The following is a 14,971-nucleotide window of genomic DNA, read 5'->3' as shown; positions in this document are numbered from 1 at the left end:
GCTACAGAAAGAAAATCTTGGCAACAAGTTTCTCCTCCCCAGCTCTCTGCCTTCTCTTCTCTGTATCTTCTGAACTGAATGAATGGAAACTTAAGAAGTTATTGAAACAAGATAACACATTGAAGCATCTCCTTCCAGAGCCATGTTTCATGGACTTGAGGAGCCTTAAGTTCTGGGACTGGAACAGTGACGGCCATAAACAATAATTTTCATTTAAGAAAAAACTTCTGATTCCTCTCACAGCTTGATTATATTTTAACCCCTATCATTTCCTTTTCATGACTCAAGTCCTTGGATTTCAACTTCTTGCCCATCCTTCTACCTCCTCAATTTGGCCTTTCCCTTAGCATTTATTATGTTCCACCCAAGTCTATATATAGAAACATAGTTTAGAAATATCAGGACAAATTTAAGTCAAGGCATTGGTGAGAAAAGTTAGGTAGTTAAACCTTTTACAGTACCTTCCCCCAAAGGAGTAAATGCAAGAGAGGTTTTAAAAAGAGAAAGTAAGATAAGTTTGGGAGGAAAACAACAAGAAAGACATAAGGAAAATTTCAGGGAATATGGTTTTTTTTTTTTTTTTCATGTTTTTAAAATACTTTGTATGGTAAAAACACAGCAAAAATATTTTTTTGTTCAAAGAGAAACAAATATACTGCTATGGTCATGGTTCTAAGGATGACTTAAGTAGTCCCTGGCTCCTCAACCGTGCACTGTCGTGTAGGCTGACTTCAACCACGGCTGCTCCAGTTTCAGTCATTTATCAAAGCTAAAATCATACTGTAAAGATACATGAAGGAACAGCAGGTGGAAACCAAGTTTGATCATGGCTTCTTTCATGTGTGACTTCAGCTGCCCTCGATTGTGTATTTCTGTTGGGTCAAATACTCCCACTTGGCACCATAATGTACCGATATATATTCCAGGCGGCAACAGGCAAGTTGAGAAGGAAGATGAACCAGTGCAATGAAATGAGCATTAGTACAGTGACAAGAGTATGGTCAGCCAATTCTGGAATTACCCACTTGATTAATTTTGAGCAACATGAGCTAGCATTAATGTAATCACATTCTAAATCAGACAATGTAATTATGAAGTACACCCAAAGGAAGATGAGAGCGCAACAGTCGAGGAGAGAGAAGAGGAACACCACCGCCTCCATCCTCCGCCGCCGCCGCCGCAGGAAAATGGTTCTACTCGGTAGAAGAAAAACAAATGGTGTATTTATTCATCAGCTTTATTGGTCCTATTTCAAAGAAATAAAATACTAGGTATTATATTACTAATTCACTTATATCTGTTTTATAACTGCCTGCTCCTCCATCATTCAGAGTCTCTTCCTCAAATCATTTGGTAATTCCAGCTGCATAAATTTCTAAGGAGTCCAGTGAAGCCTGAGAGCGGAACAGAAACTATTACATTACTAGCCTGCCTTTACACATAGTTTTTCCATCTAGAGGCATAAAGCATTTCACACATACTTTCTCTTTTAGTCAGCAGGCATTTCTAAGCCTGAAACAGACGGCTGCATATTCTAAGTCATGTGAATCATCAGCAAGAGAGACTCAAATTCCAGACTTCAAGTTTCAGACTTTTCCCACTGAACTGTGCCACTTCTCCAGACCCAAATGATGTACTTTCCAGGCTATGGTTCCTTCTGCTCGATGACTGGTTATCTTCCTGTTTTCTAATTTCCCAAGGGCTTCCTCCTAGAGACCTTTTTTTTTAAGGTCAATTTCGTTCTGTTATCAACTCCTTTGGGCACAAATCCCCCACTAGTTACAAATTCAGTTAAGGTCTGGAACTTCTCCTCAAAGAGAAGAAACTTTGATTTCATGGTCACATTTGCAGGTTCTTTCCTTTGATGGAAACTGTCTGCACCTGAAGACAAGCTCCTTTCTCAGATTACATACACTCAATTCCTTCTTGCCTTCCTCAAGTTTTAATTCCTTTTAAGGGAGGTTTGTTTGAAATCACTTTGGGTTTGAAATCACTTTTTTTTTTTCCCCAAGAGGACAGATCAAGAGCTTGGCAAACAATGAGAGGTTTTATTTGTTGGCTTAGTCACTGACTCAAGGAGTTTCACTATTCCTTGCTGTTATGTTGAATACACTTTCTTTGTGCTTTCAAACTGTCTGTCAATAAAACTGAAATCACTCCAGTGAAAATTACTAGTTTAAAGCACTGATATCAGAGGGTGTCCCAACTTCTTAAACATCATTTACCACCCACAATCTTTACATTTATTGACAAAAAAAGAAAATGATTAGAATTTGTACGTATGTGTGTGTAGCAGGCTGTGTTGGGGGGGTGAAATAAATGGTAAATGAATTATCCAAAATCAATGATGTCATCAGACAAGCCATTGAGAAGGATGTGTCACTTGCTAGCTCCTCATGTGATATGGGTCTATTACCTTTGGACCATATTTCAATAAACAACACTGAAAGATGGAGGAAACTTTAGTTCCCCATTTGAAGTTATTCCTCAGATACTTTACAAAGCTTGTGCATTAAAATATATGATACATGGACCATGGAGATGGTGGCACCATGGCTTAGGCAGTGTGAGCACTGTAGGTCAGGGCATCCATGGAGGTTGAAGGAGAAAGTGTTTATGAAGGACCTGCTGAAATGGGAAAAGAAGATGATGATATTCTCCAGGGCAGCAGGCTGCTGGGGGAGCCGCTGTCCAAAAGGAGCAAGAAGGAGCATTAAGCCTCTGTCTTCTACTTGACTGAGGGCACTGCCAACTCAAGGGACGGGAGAAGACACTGGGATACACTCAGGAGGTGCTACAGGCAGAGGAACCAGGCTAAGGAGCTGCAGAGAGGAGGAAACTGCCCCTGTCCTTCCCCCTTGTCATCTCCTATCCCCCGACTCACTGCCGTCTTTTTCTCCCCCCTCACACTCTGCTCCTCATTCCAAGTCCTTTTGAATTCCTGTTTTTGTTTTGTTTTATTTGTTTTTGTTTGTACCTCGAGGCATGTGGGATCTTAGTTTACCAACCAGGGCTGGAACCCACCCCTCCACACCCTCCCACCCCTGCATCAGAAGCTCAGAGTCTTAATCTCTGGGCCACCAGAGAAGTCCCTGAACTCCTGGTTATTAAGATGTCTCCCCTCATTTTAGGCCCTTTCAATCTCCCTCTTAACGGCCTCCCTCTAAGCAGGTTCCTCTCAGCCTACACTTGCCTCCCCACCCCTCAGCAAAGGCATTCCTGGTGAGGTTTAGGAGAAAGCCAAGTCAATTTATAAATTATCTCTCATATGGATCATTTCTACACATGAAAAAAATCAGTCTGGTTTATGTTGATTCTTAACAGCATTTAATTTTGAAATTTCAATTTTTTTAAAAAAATACTTATTTATTTATTTAGTTGCAACTCATAGGATCTTTAGTTGTGGCATGTGGGATCTAGTTCCCTGACAGGGAATGAACCTGGGCCCCTCGGCATTGGGAGCATGGAGTCTTAGCCACTGGGCCACCAGGGAAGTCCCTGAAATTTCAATTTTTTAAACCAATTTCTCAAAGTTTGCCATTGCTCTAATAATGTCACAGCATGATGCAAAATGGGTTTCCCTGGTGGCTCAGACACCTGCAGTGTGGGAGACCTGCGTTCAATCCCTGGGTCAGAAAGATCCCCTGGAGGCGGGCATGGCAACCCACTCCAGTATTCTTGCCTGGAGAATCCCATGGACAGAAGAGCCTGGCAGGCTGCAGCCCATGGGGCTGCAAAGAGTCAGACACAACTGAGTGACTAAGCGCATGTGATGCAAAATAAAGATAAGGGCTAAATGGTACTTATGCAGGGAAGAGAGATGGAGTTATGGGGCTACTACATGAATCCACTTGAATTCCTGGAGGAAGTAGTGAGAAAACTAAGGAAGCCCATGACTGGACAAAGCAAACAGGGTTGATAATGGCTCAGGATCCTTTGATCTTTTGAATAGTATTACATTTCAAACCGATGGCACAATAAGCCTAGAACCCAGGTCTCTGAATGTATAATTTCACGGTGTCAGTGAAGCACATGAGCTTAAGAAGTCAGAAGGGGCGTTCATGTGCTGCCTCTGCCTCTAACCAGTATGTGAATTTGCAAAATTACTTAGTCTCTTTGAAATTGTGAAATGGGATATGGGCACTGGGAGGATTAAATCAGCTAACCTGGCAAGGACCAGACTCAGTTTAAAGGCTACCCTCTGCGCCACCCTGCTCAACCCTCTGCTTGACAACTGGAGCAAACCATAGTCAGTTCAGTCGCTCAGTCGTGTCTGACTCTTTGCGACCCCATGAATCACTGCATGCCAGGCCTCCCTGTCCATCACCAACTCCGGGAGTTTACTCAAACTCATGCCCATCGAGTCGGTGATGCCATCCAGCCATCTCATCCTCTGTCGTCCCCTTCTCCTCCTGCCCCCAATCCCTCCCAGCATCAGGGTCTTTTCCAACGAGTCAACTCTTCGCATGAGGTGGCCAAAGTATTGGAGGTTCAGCTTCAGCATCAGTCCTTCCAATGAACACCCAGGACTGATCTCCTTTAGGATGGACTGGTTGGATCTCCTTGCAGTCCAAGGGACTCTCAAGAGTCTTCTCCAACAACACAGTTCAAAAGCATCAATTCTTCGGCGCTCAGCTTTCTTCACAGTCCAACTCTCACCTCCATATGTGACCACTGGAAAAACCATAGCCTTGACCAGACAGACCTTGTTGGCAAAGTAATGTCTCTGCTTATTAATATGCTATCTAGGTTGGTCATAACATTCCTTCCAAGGAGTAAGCGTCTTTTAATTTCATGGCTGCAATCACCATCTGCAGTGATTTTGGAGCCCCCCAAAATAAACTCAGCCACTGTTTCCACTGTTTCCCCATCTATTTCCCATGAAGTGATGGGACCAGATGCCATGATCTTAGTTTTCTGAATGTTAAGCTGTAAGTCAACTTTTTCACTCTCCTCTTTCACTTTCATCAAGAGGCTTTTTAGTTCTTCTTCAGTTTCTGTCATAAGGGTGGTGTCATCTTCATATCTGAGGTTATTTATATTTCTCCCAGCAATCTTGATTCCAGCTTGTGCCTCTTCCAGCCCAGCATTTCTTATGATGTACTTTGCATATAAGTTAAATAAACAGGGTGACAATATATAGCCTGACTACTCCTTTTCCTATTTGGAACCAGTCTGTTTTTCCATGTCCAGTTCTAACTGTTGCTTCCTGACCTGCATATATGTTTCTTAAGAGGCAGGTCAGGTGGTCTGGTATTCCCATCTCTTTCAGAATTTTCCACAGTTTATTGTGATCCACACAGTCAAAGGCTTTGGCCTAGTCAATAAAGCAGAAATAGATGCTTTTCTGGAACTCTCTTGCTTTTTTGATGATCCAGTGAATATTGCCAATTTGATCTCTGGTTCCTCTGCCTTTTCTAAAACCAGCTTGAACATCTGGAAGTTCACAGTTCACGTATTGCTGAAGCCTGGCTTGAAGAATTTTGAGCATTACTTTACTAGCGTGTGAGATGAGTGCAATTGTGCGGTAGTTTGAGCATTCTTTGGGATTGCCTTTCTTTGGGATTGGAATGAAAACTGCCCTTTTCCAGTCCTGTGGCTGCTATTGAGTTTTCCAAACTTGCTGGCATATTGAGTAGAGCACTTTCACAGCATCATCTTTCAGGATTTGAAATAGCTCTACTGGAATTCCATCACCTCCACTAGCTTTGTTCATAGTGATGCTTCCTAAGGCCCACTTGACTTCACATTGCAGGATGTCTGGCTCTAGGTGAGTGATCACACCATCATGATTATTTGGGTCGTGAAGATCTTTTTTGTATAACTCTTCTGTGTATTCTTGCCACCTCTTCTTAATATTTTCTTCTTCTCTTAGGTCCATACCATTTCTGTCCTTTATCGAGCCCATCTTTGCATGAAATGTTCCCTTGGTATCTCTAATTTTCTTGACGAGATCTCTGTCTTTCCCATTCTGTTGTTTTCCTCTATTTCTTTGCATTGATCGCTGAAGAAGGCTTTCTTATCTCTCCTTGCTGTTCTTTGGGACTCTGCATTCAGATGGGAAAATCTTTCCTTTTCTCCTTTGCTTTTCACTTCTCTTCTTTTCCCAGGTATTTGTAAGGCCTCCTCAGACAGCCATTTTGCTTTTTTGCATTTCTTCTCCATGGGGATGGTCTTATGGAGCGAACCATAAGGATTGCACAACTCCTAGGTTCCCAGATCACATCAAGGGGAGGAAGCAGGCCAAATCCTTATCAGGAAGTTAAGCCTAGTTTATTTGCCCTGGGCTCCCTCAAGCTTATCGCTGTGCAGGGATAATTCTCCAAACCTCTCTGGAACTCAGTTCATTCCTCTTGTGGATGGTGGGGCGGGGGGTGGGGGTGGGGACGACTATCTATGCCCTTAAGACACAGGTTAGATAAGAGCCAATCAATGTTTATAAAATACAGTGTAACCCAAGAATGAAAGCACAGGGTCAAAACGCATTTTCAATACATGCTATTATATAGGTCAGGGCAGTATTGCCCAGAATGTGGAGTATGAGTTGCTGGTGGCATACAAAACATTTTTTAGCTGCCACATACGTGACAAAAAATGCATAGTGAGAAAGAGGTTTCCTTTCAGTTGCCTTTAATTACATCAAGAAGTAATTCTCATTTGGGGGTCTCTAACACTTACTGTTTCTCTCTTTAAAAAGAGAGTAAACCTCAGGAGACATGCCTTCAGCAAGAGGAGAAATTGAGCAGAATTTAGAAATATAGCCAAAGTTTTAATGTTTATATTTGTCTTCTGATATAGCAAACAACACTGGTTTTCCATTTATGATAATAGCCATTTTTTTTCTGAAGAGTAAATGGAAGTTTTAAAATACATTACATATTATTTAATTTTAAAAATAACTTGATTCAAATAAAAATATTAAGTAAATACTAACACAAATGATAAGTGGATTTGGGCAAATCGGAAAGGTAGTTTTCAAATGATTGAACTTTGGAAAACACTGGCCTCCTGCATGGGGAATCCAGGTACCTAGATTCTAGACCTGCCTCTGGTAATAACCTACTGTGTGACTTCGGTGAAGCTGAGCCTCAGCATCTTCATCTGGAACTAACAGGGCTTGCTCATGTGGTCTCTAAGGATCCCTCCTGCTCTAATGTCCTAGTATTTGAAGCACATGATTAGGATGTTTTCTATCTTTGGCTAAGAATCAATTGCTCTTACATACATAACTGATTCACTTTGCTGTTGACCTGAAACTAACACAACATTGTAAACCAACTACACTACAAGATTGGAGAAGGGAATGGCAACCCACTTCGGTATTCTTGCCTGGAGAATTCCGAGGACAGAGGACCCTTTCAGGCTACAGTTCATGGGGTCACAAAGGGTCCAACATGACTGAGTGACTCAGCACATACTCCGACATAAAATAAATTAAAAAAAAATGTTACAAAATAAAATTATTTTTTGAAAAAAGCCAAAACATCCAATTGCTCTGTCTTCTTACTTTATTTTCTCTCCAAATCCCCCTTCAGGCATTTGATATCTAACTCAAAACAAATATGGATCTCCGTTTTATTAACACTCACAAATTGAACTAATGCACATGATCCAAAAATGCAAAAAAAAAAAAAAAGGAAGAAATTCTTCACAATGAAAAGAATAAAATTCTTTGCAATGGATTTTGAGGGAGATGACATTTGTTCTGGTCCCCAACTTCACCACTTACTGATAATGTGATCTTAGGTGAGCTTAAGGTCCCTTTGCAAGTGTGTTAGTTGCTCAGTCATGCCCGACTCTTTGCAACCCCATGTACTCTAGCACACCAGGCTCCTCTGTTCATGGGATTTCCCAGGCAAGGATACTGCAGTGGGTTGCCATTCCCTTCTCCAGGGGATCTTCCCAAGCCAGGGATCAAACCCTAGTCTCCTGTACTGCAGGTAGATTCTTTTCTGTCTGAACCAAATTAGCAATAAAATTCTATGAAATTCAAGTGAGTCTATACAAAGGAAATAGATCAGCTGAGATATTTAACACCCCATAACAGTATTTTAATATAGACTCAAATTTGAAAGAAAAGAAGATAAATATTTTTAAAAAGACATAGCTTCTGTCTTCTGTTAATGAGTGGCACTCTGAAGGGAGATGGAAGGCATCTGGTCCCATCACCTCATGGGAGATAGATGGGGAGACAGTGGAAACAGTGTCAGACTTTATTTTTTGGGGCTCCAAAATCACTGCAGATGGTGATTGCAGCCATGAAATTAAAAGACGCTTACTCCTTGGAAGGAATGTTATGACCAACCTAGATAGCATATTAATAAGCAGAGACATTACTTTGCCAACAAGGTCTGTCTGGTCAAGGCTATGGTTTTTCCAGTGGTCACATATGGAGGTGAGGGTTGGACTGTGAAGAAAGCTGAGCGCCGAAGAATTGATGCTTTTGAACTGTGTTGTTGGAGAAGACTCTTGAGAGTCCCTTGGACTGCAAGGAGATCCAACCAGTCCATCCTAAAGGAGATCAGTCCTGGGTGTTCATTGGAAGGACTGATGCTGAAGCTGAACCTCCAATACTTTGGCCACCTCATGCGAAGAGTTGACTCGTTGGAAAAGACCCTGATGCTGGGAGGGATTGGGGGCAGGAGGAGAAGGGGACGACAGAGGATGAGATGGCTGGATGGCATCACCGACTCGATGGGCATGAGTTTGAGTAAACTCCCGGAGTTGGTGATGGACAGGGAGGCCTGGCATGCTGTGATTCATGGGGTCGCAAAGAGTCAGACACTGTTAGGGGAAGCACACTGACTGAAACCGCCCACCCTGCCCAGGCACCATAGTAACCATTTGCATGAGTTGTTTTATGGCAGGAGATCCTGATAAGGAATACGGAACTAATAAGCCACCACCAGCCGGAAGAGTTCGGGAAAGATCGAAAGGAGACACTACCTGTCCGTCCACTTCCCAGAATCCCTCTTGCTAGCATCCACCTTGGCTGAGCGATGCGTGCGCCACCAAGAAAGACTCTGAATTAGAATGATTGGCCAAAGACTACCTGGAAATGAATCCCATCACCATAAAACCCAAGACTGCGAGCCACGTGGCAGAGCAGTTCTCCTGGGTTCCCTTACCCTCCTGCTCTCCACCCGGGTGCCCTTTCCCAATAAAATCTCTTGCTTTGTCAGCATGTGTCTCCTCGGACAATTCATTTCCGAGTGTTAGACAAGAGCCCAGTTTCGGGCCCTGGAAGGGGTCCCCCTTCCTGCAACAACACGACTGAGCGACTGAACTGAACTGAAAAGAACTAGTGTGCAATATGAAAGTGCCTGACTCCTCATGAGCAGAGTTGTGCCCCATCTTCATTCTTATTAGTAACTAGTTGTATGAATGTGAGAAACTCATTTGTACAGTATTTGTTTCATCACCTATAAAATAAGGTTATGTTGTATGATCTCTAAGGTCTCTTGCGGCTACGAATCTGAAAATGATTTTATGCTTTGGAGAAATTAAATGCTAATCTCAAAGATTCCTAACTATACATTGGAGATGATGTCTTCAATACACTTATTTCTGCAGGTAAAACTAACACACAAAGTCACACAATCTTTTCTTTAAAATTGGCTTCAATCACAATTGCCTCAGTCTTTGAACTCTCCTACTAGCCAAACTTTTGAATTTGATTTCTCTTAATTTTTGTAAAGACAGTAATAATAACACTTGCTTTCTAAATTTACCTCAGTGGGAAGTCAGATGAAAGACTCAATTCCATTCAGCAAACATCTATTGAATATTAATTATGTGCAAAATCCTAAAGATGACACCAAGATAAAGAAAGGTCATAGCCCTCAAAGAACCTAAAACCAAGTAGATAAAGTGAAGCATTATCATTATACCAAGGGAATTCATTTCAAAGAAAGGAAAAAAACAAATTCAGAAAGTAAAACAGAATGGAAGATAAAAATGAACTTAAAAGGAAATGAGGGCTTCCCTGAGGTTCAGAGGTAAATAATCCACCTGCCAATGCAGTAAACACGGGTTCCATCCCTGGGGAGGAAGCTCCCACATGCCTCAGAACAGCTAAGCCTGTGTGCCGCGGCTATTGAACCTGTGCTCTAGAACCTGTGCTCTGCAACAAGAGAACTCACCACAACGAGAAAGCCCTGCACCACCAAGAGCAGCCCCCGCTCTCTGCAGCCGGAGAAGAGGCAGAGAGCAGTGAAGACTCAACACAGCTAATAAATCAATAAAATTATTTTTAAAAAGAAGAAAGAAATTATATGGAGAAGGGTTGGAAATCAGTCAGAAATCCTTCAGCCTAAAAGAAACGATGACTCATGTTAGCAAGTGATGTCACCAATTGTAAGATCTTGCTTTCAAATCCATTCCATCAGGGCAAGAGTGACTCGGCCAGTAGCTCAAGTATAGACAGCTTATGTTCTGTCCACAGAACTCTCTGAGGAGAAAGATTCAAATTCCAGCCAATGCTGGCACCCTCCACAAGAAGGGAGAAAGAAACAGTTGACTTAAAAAAACTGTCTCAGGGACTTCCCCAGTCTTAATCTATGGTTAAGACTTCTAATGTCGGGGCATAGGTTTGATCCCTGGTGGGGGAACTGAGGTCCCATATGTTGTGTGGCACAACCAAGAAAAAAAAAAAAAGAAAAAGTTGTCCCCAAATCAGGCAACTGGAGATAAGAGTACAGAAGCATTTCCCAAAGAATAGAGGGGAGGACAAGAGAAACCCTTGCCTTTCATGTAGTCCATGAAAGACAATTTTCTTCCTCCTTATAATCTCTAGTAAATGGTCACAGGCAGGGACATTTAGAAAAATGAAAATGCAAAGTTCTATCAGGAAGATAAAAATGAATGATATGAGGAAAATCTCCATCACAGCATGGAATATTCCTTTTTTTTTTTCGAGTTTTGAAAACTTTTATTTTATATACAAAAAGCTAGTATTATTTCCGCCTAAAGTTGATGTGCTGGATGAGCCATCTAAGGAAGTTCAGTTAGTCCAACTTAATGAAGCCGATGTCCTTCGCATACTGGCGGAAACACTGGCGGCACATATTGAGGCCGTATTTCCTGATCAGACCGTGCCGGTTTGAGCAGACCCGGCAAGAGCAAGAACCCTGGCCGAATTTTCTCAGATGGCTCCAGTAGAGCTGCTGGTGACCCATGTTGCTTTCTCAGCTGCAATGAGGTAAAAGGAACTGAATATTCCATTTTATACTGATTTCTCCTAAAGGTCCAGGACTGAGCTAACAGACAGTGTGTGAGTGCCTTGAGTCTGGGGATATGGAGAGGAGGGGGATGGAGGTGGGTCAACTTGAAACTGTTTACCTCAGATTGGGACTTCAACCCACGTGACTGGGACTTGAACCCAGCCAAAACCCATGGTACCTGGTTTCAGGACCTCATGAAGTTCAGGTTCTTGGTCTCATCACAGAAAGAATTCAGTGAGAGACAAAGTGATAGGTAAGAAGAGGATTTACTCAGAATCAGAGAGAAGCACGCTCCACAGACAGAGTGTCGCCCATCACAGAGGGCGAGTGTGGCCTTGAAACCTGGCTTGGGTAGCTTTTATGGGCTGGGTAATTTCATAGGCTAATGAGAGGGAGGATTATTCCAACTATTTTGGGGAAGGGCTAGAGATTTCTAGGAGTTGGGCCACTTTTTGGTCTCTTGATGGTGCCTTGGAACTGTCATGATAGCTTGCTGAGAGAAGATCAAGGGCTAGAAGTTGACTCCTCTGCCATCTTGGACCCATTTGATTCTAATTGGTTTATGCTGTGTCCTTGGGCTATGACATTCTCTCAAAAGTTGTGCCCTACCCCTTTCCCTCCTGTTACAAGCTCAACAACAAGCTCTGAGAAGCCTACAGAACACTGGGACCTCTGCTTATCTTTTTGGATGTATTAATAATATGATAATTTCCCATGATCTGCTGGGAGAATTCTCGCTCAGAATAGATGGAGAAACATCTAGACTGGCTACACCATTTTCCACACTTTGAGCCATTCTGAGTATAGATGTAAACTAAGATCAAATTACACACCTTTGAATACCTGATACTAACATTCTGCTCATACTACACTGTCATACACACCACCAAAAAAAAAAAAAAAAAAAAAAAATCAGGAAGAATAGTGAAAAATTAAGGCAGCAGGGTAAAGTGTAGCATTTCTAGACATTTCATCTCCAGCAAGACTACCACAGCCAAAAGGGTTGCCTCCAGACTTTCCCTCTGGGCTCTATTATTTTTCCTGTATATTCTATAATTATCGAGGTATTTTTTACTGTTTATTAGTGCTCATGTTTATGTGTATAAATTATGCTTCTCCAGCTAAAATTTGAGTAAATTCCATACTCTTCAAATCCAGGATCCCAGACTTCACTTCATAATCTCAAGATTTGAAACTCCCGCTCTCAGACCGAAGCAATGAATAATTTTGGATGAAATCTTAGACTTAGCCTGGCGGAGTTGTAGCAACAATAATACAAAGGTCCCCAAACCAAAACAAACAGACACACAAGCAGGTCTTCTATTGCATAAACAATGAGGCTGCTCTTAACTTTTTTGTTTGTTTGGTTTTCGTCACAGGAGTCAAAAGACAGTGGCAATTTTTTTCATCTTTGAGATTTAACCATACTAGGGAACAATAAAAAATACTAGGGAACAATAAAATATTTGGTGTTTTGAATGTTGGTTTGTTGTTTTGTTTTTCTGGTAGTGATAGGCTTCAAACTTCTGTTGTACAATTATTAGTGTTGCTGTTTTTTGGTTTTTTGTTTTTTGTTTTAAGTCATGCTTGTTATTTTAATATTGTTTCCCTTTGTTACAGGAAGGGGACACTTTCTACTCTCATCAAGGTATACATTCAGAAATAAGATCCTGCAAGAAAACTTACTAATTTAAAGCTACTTTAGATGTTTGTAACTTCAAAGATACATAGATACATAGCTTAACAGCAACCCACCTGAAATGACATAGCTTTTGGTGAGTATGGATTTTCTCAAAACAGGGCACAATTTTGAATTGGACACAGTCATGATATCAAGGGAAATATACCTACACTATCCATTTGAGTAATGAAAGACCAATTACAGAAGCAGCCCACTGTTCTGCACTATCAAGTACTACATATTCTGAAAGAGGAAAGGAAAAAACTCACTTCCAAATGAAGTTAAAACTACTTACAATGATTGTGGTGAAAAGTTTTTTCAATCTACATAGGAAAATATTATTTTATCTTAAGAAGGAAAAAAGGCAAGATGCAAATTTTATTGTAGTCTAGTCCAAAATTCTAATTCTTTACATAGAAAATGGTTACTCTCCTTGAACAAAGGAATGTAATAATTTTGCTTCCCCTCTCTTATGCTTATGTATTTGCCTGCAGTAGAAGAAAATGGTGCAGAAAAACACGCCCTTGAGAGAGATAACTACATGAAAAATGCCTGACTGTTCAATATAACATTTTACTGAGATGTAAGAAAATGGAATAAGAGAGGATGTAAACTTTTAAAAGATTATATTTCAAGATAGTAAATGTTGACTCAAGAATTTCAATAATGATATCCACATAAAAAAATTATGACTAAATCAGCCTTAGTAGATAACCACACAGCAGCAATGTTTTCTAAATAACTCAAGAATGAGAGTCATTCTTTTCAGTGTTGGATCAGCTTTGTTTTGGAAGTCAATGCTTTCCAGAATTATTTATGATTTTGATTATACACATTCTTGATGTTGTTTTTTATGGTTCTTTGCCAATTCCTTATTTTCTAAGAGATTTTGATCTTTCAATTTTGCAGTCAGTTGTGATTACTATATAAAAAAATAGTATCTAACAATTATGTTATACTTAGTATCTGACACTTTGTTGCCAGACCCTATTCTAAATGTTTTTTCTTAATTCAATTATTCAATTCATAATTTAATGAATTCAATTCTCTAAACTGTGAAGTTGGTAATATTTCCATTTTATAGATGAGAAGATTGAGGCATAGGAAGATTAACTAATTTGCCCAAGGACACACAGCTAGTAAATCTTTAAAAGACTAGGAGGAAATGCATTAAGGTATTGATGGCGACTTCTTAGGGTGTGGGGTTATAAAGAGTGGTTAAGAGAGATGACACAAACAGCTCTCGAATTAAGACACTGGCAGCTGTTTAAAAACAGAGAAGACAGACTCCAGATCAGTTTAAGAGAAACTACTGGCAGGGCTTGTGCAATGACTAATGCCACACGGGGAACGGCCGGAGTCTAAAAACCCTCCAGCTTCTGGCTTAGGTGACTGGTTGGACGTGTTCACTAGGGTAGGGAATACAAAAGATGAAACAATTTTGGGAAAGGAGACTCTCTAGGTTCTGAGTCCACAGAACAACCCATTAAAGTGCAAATATGTCTTCTGAAAACCGGAACCAACTTGGTTCACTGACACTTGCATCATCCCTGCTGTGGGAATGGTTAGCTGCCTCCCGGAGGCCTAGGCCTTGAGTGAAGGAGGAGCTGCCTCTGGCAGATTCGGTGGGGTCTGCCTTGGCAAGTGGCCATGACACTGCTGACTGCCAGCCTCGCTGCAACCCCGAGGAAGGTCCGGCCGCAGGGAGCAGGCAGGACAAAGGCCGCCCGGGAGATCTCCCGCTGAGGCGGGACGCCATCCTGCCCGTGTCTCCTTGTTCCTCAAGTCGGGTCACCTCGGCCCTTCCAAAAACCGGCTGGCTCACGTCAGAATGCTGGCGGCTGGACGACTGGTTCTTAGCGATGTTCCTTGTCTTCTCATTGTTTTTACCCGTGAAACCTTCAGTTCCCCAGCGCATGAAGGCTGGGGAGGTGGCCAAACCGAGTTGAAACCTGAAAAGTCTTTTTTGTTCCCTACAATACAGTCAGTTTAAATTTCATGCAATTTTTACGCTGTGGACTAATATGTATTATACAATTCTCGGTTTGCCTTTTCAAAGGGGCTTCAA

General features: G+C 41.4%; 1 protein-coding gene and 1 pseudogene across 1 annotated transcript; both read right to left on the bottom strand.

The window, feature by feature from the left end:
• Positions 1–654: 654 nt before the first annotated feature.
• LOC136150074 (protein cornichon homolog 4 pseudogene) lies at positions 655–1,174 on the bottom strand (annotated as a pseudogene).
• A 9,779-nt stretch (positions 1,175–10,953) lies between these two features.
• LOC136149917 (small ribosomal subunit protein uS14-like) lies at positions 10,954–11,177 on the bottom strand. The gene has a single exon (XM_065910582.1). It carries the CDS (start codon positions 11,175–11,177, stop codon positions 11,007–11,009), a length of 171 nt encoding a protein of 56 aa, XP_065766654.1. The 3' UTR covers positions 10,954–11,006.
• Positions 11,178–14,971: the final 3,794 nt, after the last annotated feature.

Source organism: Muntiacus reevesi, chromosome 18 (assembly GCF_963930625.1).
Source record: "Muntiacus reevesi chromosome 18, mMunRee1.1, whole genome shotgun sequence".
In the NCBI taxonomy this organism is placed as follows: domain Eukaryota; kingdom Metazoa; phylum Chordata; class Mammalia; order Artiodactyla; family Cervidae; genus Muntiacus; species Muntiacus reevesi.
This window is presented reverse-complemented; position numbering and strand designations above follow the sequence as displayed.